Source organism: Ostrinia nubilalis, chromosome Z (genome assembly GCF_963855985.1).
Source record: "Ostrinia nubilalis chromosome Z, ilOstNubi1.1, whole genome shotgun sequence".
Classification (NCBI taxonomy): domain Eukaryota; kingdom Metazoa; phylum Arthropoda; class Insecta; order Lepidoptera; family Crambidae; genus Ostrinia; species Ostrinia nubilalis.
Window position 1 is genome coordinate 26749926 of NC_087119.1, and position 7355 is coordinate 26757280.

The following is a 7355-nucleotide window of genomic DNA, read 5'->3' on the forward strand; positions in this document are numbered from 1 at the left end:
CTCGTGGACCATTCTAATGTTACGTACTCAGTAAAAAAAACTCAGTAAAACTCATTTTTTTCTGTAAATAGGCTTAAAAAAAGCACTTTTACACGTCCCAGTATTAACCCTACCACTGCTTCAGGACAATAAATAGGCCAGTGCTGAGAAGAAGCAGCGCAAGAAACTCAGTCACTATTGTCAGCCTCTTTTTCAAAGGTTTACAGGCTTTGAAATGTACAAAGTTATAAATATTTTTGCGAGCTAGGCAGTAACGCATCCCAAACATTTTTATCTTTTAAATAATCATCGACTTTATAGTAGCCCTTTTTCATTAAGGTACTTTACTACCACGTGCATGTTACTACATGCACATTGAAATATGTATCAAGAACCATGAAACAAAGATTTCCGATAATATCACGTCGATAAAGTAGAGTAATATGTATTAAGATGCCAATAGACTTACGCTCTTGTCAAACATTAGTTTGTGGTACAAGAGTGCGAAATCGTCGAATCCTATTTCGCCTTTCTTCGCCGTGTCCACTTCTTGAAATATGTCTCGGAGTTTGCTGGTGGATATCTTACAATTGATTTTTGGCAGGAATGCCTTGACTTCCTTGAGGGAAACCCTAAAAGAAAACAGTCGTTTTAAAGAAGTGTGTTTTAACGTATTATTAGCTTTATTAATTAATAACAGTTCACCTAAATTTCAATGCATTCATTATTTTTCTAGGTTTATTAGCCTTAGGCGCAGACCACCGACTTTTGGTGGTCGATAGTTGGGCCCGATTCTAATTTGTATGAAGAATCGGCCGATACCAAATCGGCGCACTTTAATACATCTCGATACTGATCAACAGCCCGACCCAACTATCGGCCAACTAAAAATCGGTGGTCTGCGCCTAGGCTTAGTTTCTGTTTTAATGATTATATTTGGTCAGAAACCGTTAAATGAAAGTAAATAAATAAAATTCCGCCCTCCTCAGACACCAATAAACATGTAACATAACTTTCAATAATCAATGTGTCCAGCTGAATGTTAGTCTGAAGGTTACGGAATATTTTCGCGTGGACTTGATGTATAATTCATTACTTACTTTTCGTGTGAGTTCTCGATTATATAGAACTCTTTCCTCAACCAACGTTCTATCTGCAGCGGGTAGGGCACGGTGTTGGCTTCCTCCACGAGGAACCGCACGCCTTTGACCCACGCGTCGCACTCTTTGTCTGTTGGTGCTGCAGCAATGATATTTGATTTCAGAAAGAGCTTTCATACGGGCAATATAACATGATGACTCCTGAATTCTAATACAATTGGATATGTACCCATTATCATGTATAAATAACCCATTTGTTGAACGACTTGTCGTGCAGGGGAAGGTTGAGGGCACAAGAGCGCGCGGCAGGTCGCGCTGGACTGACCAGGTCAAAACCGCACTCCTCAATGGTCCACTCCACGAGTGTACAAGAAAGGCTGCAGTGCGGGAGGAATGGCGACGGATTGTGAGGCTTGTCACCGGACCGGGTGTGACGACCACAACACTAACACTCTGGCAAGAGTGTAGCGACGAAGAAGAAGAAGATAACCCATTATTATAACTACGTTGTCAAATGCTAAATCCATTTATTGGAGAGTATTCAAAATAAGTTTCTCAAAAAGCTTAAAATATAGGTATAAAACCTTTAAGACTTGACAGTATTGAACCATTGATTGTCCATTGAGAATGCATAGATCAAATCTTCCTATATAAAATTATTATACATAATTTAACAGACTCAATACCTACTTTTTACATAAATTAAGCATTACATTCTGCAGACTCAGTGCACGTCACAAGGACACATTTCGTACTGCATATCAGAACTGTTAATTATATCAAAAAACAGTTTAATTTTAGAGTAACTTACACCCTTGGCTTTTTTTCCAAGTACAGTTGATGGCACATCGGACTCTACATTTTTGTTGCAAGACACATTACAATTGGTTAATAAGACAGTGATTACCTTGATGTGCTATCGTCTGTATTTTATATTATAGTCTAAATCAACATAACCTGTGCTAACTAGCAGTGAAATTAAGGCAAATATGTTACTTATTTGGTTTGATTATGTTTTATGAATGTTGCAGTTTATTTCCATAATAAATAATGTGGATAAAAATGTCTTATTGTAGTATTGAACTTTTTTTTTTATGTAGGTAGGTACATAATTTTATACCATAATGTTTGAGCAATTGAGTTTTAACAAACATAAAGGAGGATGACTTAAAAAGGGCTTCCGTCCCATGAATGGAGTAAGCATGTGCAGAAACAGAATGTAAGTAGGTACAAGGTTCAAGTTTTCTATCTAAATAACATGAGGCTTCCATCAAGTTCCATCCCATAAAAGCCATCTATGTAAAAAATCAACAGGAGACAAGCTAATTTTAATTCACCTTATTTCAAATCGTAATACTTGTGAATATGAGTAATAAAAGTATTTTCTACCACATTTAACAAATACACAATCTTAATAATTTTAAGATATGTTTAAAAATACCCTTATGTAAAAGGTTTAGGATTACGTTAATGACAAGGATGCACGGTCAGTTCATTATATGGCCACTAGTGGTGACGGAGTTTGTTCCAGCATTTCTTCTCAGCAGTTGCCATATGTAAAGAGCCCCTTAAGGGCTATCCTTCAATACAACTACATCAATAACTGTAGTTATGGATAAAATGAATTCTGGACGCTGCTAAGACATCAATTATTGAGGCCTTTAGTCTTTTTGTGATAGTCACACTCAAGCCTTGTAGCATCATTTGCGTACTACATTTTTTTAAATGGTTTAAATGTTTGTATGTGAACAAGGGAAATAACACAAGTTGGTTTAAAATTAAATTAATAAATTTTATATTCTTTCTCACTCGTTTGAGGCAATACAGTAGGTACATTTCTTTTGGAGCGTAGAAAGCAACCTTTTGTAGTTTGAAATTGTCATACACAGTCAGAGGATACAAAGCAGTACTCTGTAGTTTGTACCAATTCTGGGAAAAATAAATCAGAGTGGGAGGCTAGTCAATACACCTGCGTTCTTTTAGCAAGGACAAATTGCTAGAAATCAATACTTCATCTGCCCACTCAATGCCCTATGTATACTGCAATTTCTCATATGTAAACATACAAACAGCCCAGTATGATTTAGAGTTACATGGGTGTAAAAATAGGAATGTTTACCAAATATAAGAACTTACCAGCGAACGACGCCGAGTGGAGTTTGAATTCCGTTCCAAAATAAATCGTGAAGCATTTGGAGTTCTCCAGCCGCTTGGTCTCCTCAGGCCACCGCTCGAAGACTTTGGAATTCTTCCCCTGGCGCACTTCTTTTACATATTTGATGTCCAGAAAGAAATCGTACATGTGCCTCGAGTTATTTCCTGGCCGCAGCCAGATGACCTGGTGCGTCTCTCGTTGAACCAGCAACGTCCCTCGTTCAGGTCTTTTGCGAGGGAAGAACTTGAACACTGCCGTCCCCCTTTCGATGTACGATATAAGTTGTTCTGCTTCATCTATGAGCCTATCTCTCGCTCCGTTGTAGCCGCTCGCCCTCATTGTACTTCCGTTTGAACAGCCCAACGTGACAAAATATGCCTTTATGCAGGCCACACGAAAACAAGAAGAAGCTGCATGAGAGCCTAAGCAAAACCTATGTAAACGAAATAATTCGGACTCGCGACTTGTTGCTGCACGGACTGAGGATCTGTTTGACTGACATTTCCAACTCAAATGAACGAAATGACAAAATGCGGTCTGCGCTGAGGACTGAGGAGGGAGGTCGCCTTTTTATAGGAGTGGGAGTGAGTGAGATACTGAGCCATTCATTCATCCGTTGTTTTTGTATGGTGAATGAAGGAAAGATTGATACCAACCTAACAAATAAAAGTTTTAGTGAAAATACATTCTACAATCATGTGATATTTGTTACCTTGTCACTGTTTTGTCACAGTGATATCTACTGCACACATTACTAGGCATGGAAATGATTGCTATTTTTCGTTCATTTTCATTTCATGAAATGATGATTTTTATTCATGTGATTTCACATGTGAAATTTCACAGGCAATGATTTTTATTCGCAGTGTTAAAATTTAGCAATTTCATATAATGTGCTACTTTTAATTAAGTATGAATTATGATGAACGATTGCTAATTAGCTACCTATATTAAATGTGACATAATCTGTTTGATTTTATGTTGCACAACAAAAAAACAAACAGTTCCACAGCACAGTATGTATGCAACAATCAATAACCGCGCGACTAGTGAAAAATATAATAATATCATTTCATTGTAAACAAATAACGAGCACGCTCCAACCTGCTATCTAATGAAATCATAATGAAATCACAGTGAATCATGACAAGGAAATCTAAACCTTACAATTTTGAGTTTAAAGTTCATATTTAAAATGCCCAGTGTCGTCCGCACAGATATGGATAGATGCAGCATGTGTCAAAAATTGTATGAAGCCGAGCGTGCCACTTTTTAAACGTCATTAGTGTCATTTTAGCGAATTTTAGTGATTGCCGCAACGTAAAAGTAATCGTATCATCGTACTGCATTCGCAAAGTCATCGAAAGATATCGTGTGACTCGATTCGAAAATTAATTTATTCCGATAAAACTGATATTTTATTAAATTTATAGCTAGTCTGACTGTGGATTGAAATAATTTTGTAGCGGTAGACGTTATTCTACATTATTAATTTTCTTATTAATTTGGAAATAATATTTTTGTTGTGCCTGATGTTTAAGAAAGTAATGATCGTTATTCCATTATGTTAAATAGTACTACTAATAATTCATACCTACTTACCTAATTTCATACTTTTAAATATTCTAGTACCTACCTGACCTAGTTTCATAAAATAAAGACTAACTCAAGCTTTTTATATTTAATAAATGTAAAAATGCGTAGTTTTGCCAATACGTTTTCTTTCATAGTACCTAGTTTTGAAGATATTTCTAAACGACAAAATCCAGTGCCGTCGTATACATAGACTTATACTGCGATCACTGACCTAACTTCTTGATTTATTTGTTACTTGTGCTGTTAATTACAATTCTCAATCCGTAAATAATTTCCTTATTCTACCGTGTTCGTACTACTGTTCTCGTAAAATTATCGTAACCGATTGTTGTAATCGGATTACATGAACATCACTCGACCATGTATGTCCATTTGGACATATCGGAATGGCACGCTTTGACGAGCAACTTGCTGTATCTACTCTAATCCATATCTGTGGTCGTCCGTCATCACATCTCTCGTCCTATTCTAACACGCACATGAACAAATCATTCCTTCTTACTCACTCGGTCGCTTGGCAGCGTAGATAGAGGATTTCTCTATCTACGCTTGGCAGAGCTGCGCTCACGGACTTCGCTCGAATGAATGAATGAAATTCGGATTACTAATGTTTGGCCAAAAAACGTTTCCCAAATTATCACATCGCAAACAACGTTTCGCAAATTTTCATTTGGCCAATTCTCATTTGGCAAAACAACTTATTGCAAACTTTTAATTCGCAAATATCGTTTTTGGCATATTATTGTTTAGCAAATTATTGTTTGGCAAAGTATGTTTTGCCAAATGTTTCATTTGGCAAAAATATTTCACGATGAACTATTTACAAAATAATTTGATTGTCGCATAGAATGGACTACAAATTAGCTTGTGGTTATTATTTTGTTTAGTGGGTAGATAATATAAAATTTGTTCTAAATTAATTTTCATATTTCATTCTTTTTATCGAAATTTCCAAATGATTCATTACACAATAGAGATGATTCTAGCGCTCGGCGGCCGCTGCCGCGGCACGCTTCGCTCGCCTTCGCGAGCTAAGGGTCACTGTTCTAACCTAACCTAACCTACTATTTTCTGCGATACCTACTTTCTGCAACCATACTATTTTCTGCAATCTCTTTGTGTTACATAAAATTCTTGTGAAAACCATGATCATCTGCCTTATGCTTTGATTTGTGGGTAACGGTGGGTAAGTATGTGAAGTGTCAATTTGACCAAACAAATTATTTGGGATATAATATTTGGCAAAATAAAACATTTGCCATATAAACATTTGCCAAGTAAAATTTTGCCAAATGATAATTTGACCAAATGAATTAGTTGCGAAAAGTACAGTTGCTATAAGTTCATTTGGGAAATGAAACTTTGGCGATAAGTTGTTTGCGAAGTGAAATTTGGCGAAAAGTAATTTGGCCAAATGGAAGGATACCATGAAATTCATAATGATTCGTGATTTCGTTGACTGTAAAAAAATAGCAGTCTATGTGAAGTAAAATAGCAGGTGTGATTAATGAAATTCATTTCATATGATTTTTCATCTGCTATTCATGAAATGTTCCATGCCTACACATTACGTTACACTATTTCGCCCACACGGCCGGCCTACGTCCAAGACTGAAAACGGAATAAATTTATACTTTTTGAAGTAGGTTTATTATGAATGGAAATTGAATTTTAGCCTGACCAGGAACATAAAAACCCTGGCATAGAGGCGCGTCAATTGCATTTGATAGTGCAACACTGAGTACAGTCGTACCTGTGTTAAATTAATAGGCTAACTTTATGTATCAGGATTTAGGATTACGGGCTAATTTGATATTTTCATAAATTAACGAAAAAATATTATTATAGGTAACCTGGTTTAAATAAATTAAATGAAACCATCAATCGAGCTAGTAGGATTTATTTTATTATTCATCAATAATCAAATTCAGAACTTGAATATTCAACTGCAATGTCTGCTCATGAACGCTTCAAACTCGGTACTTCTTTCCCAATTCCATAAAATTCAACACTTAGAAAGTGACAAAAAAAATTAAAATAGGTAGTTGAAACAAACCACAGCTAATTTTCATAGTGGACTGTACTATACGATAAACATGTCAGTCAATTTGACAACCTTTGTCGGAAACATTATTCAATGAAAATATTGTCCGAACCCTTAGTATTTCTCTTCGACAAATACTTTAAGACATTGTGAACCACTTTTCTTTCACGACTATAAAAAGATTTTAGCAATTTAATTCACAAAATCAATTGCGCACATTTAAAATAAAGTTTGTTTACACTTTGACAGCAATAGACTGACATGCAAGGTGACATGTCAATGAAGTTTTTTTTTTTTAAATCCAACCTGGCCTGGAAATTTGTACCATTGGCCGAATACTTGTAAGTTGTCAATATATTCTTTCATGTCGTTAATTCCAGTTACTGTTGCCATTAAAAGAAATTAGTACCAATAGTTTTCCGCAACATGGCGAGGGTTTTTATGTTCCTGGTCAGGCTATAAAGAGAATAGTTTTCTCTGT

The 7355-nt window shown here is 35.9% G+C and overlaps 1 protein-coding gene across 1 annotated transcript in view; it reads right to left on the minus strand.

The window, feature by feature from the left end:
- Positions 1-3768, minus strand: part of LOC135086953 (1-phosphatidylinositol 4,5-bisphosphate phosphodiesterase gamma-1) — a 30187-nt gene extending 26419 nt beyond the window's left edge. The window contains exons 1-3 of the mRNA XM_063981786.1: positions 3216-3768; positions 1080-1218; positions 449-611 (exon numbers count right to left, since the gene is read on the minus strand). Of these exons, the coding sequence (XP_063837856.1) occupies positions 449-611; positions 1080-1218; positions 3216-3573 (660 nt within the window). The 5' untranslated portion in view covers positions 3574-3768. The remainder of the gene's footprint in view (positions 1-448; positions 612-1079; positions 1219-3215) is intronic.
- Positions 3769-7355: the final 3587 nt, after the last annotated feature.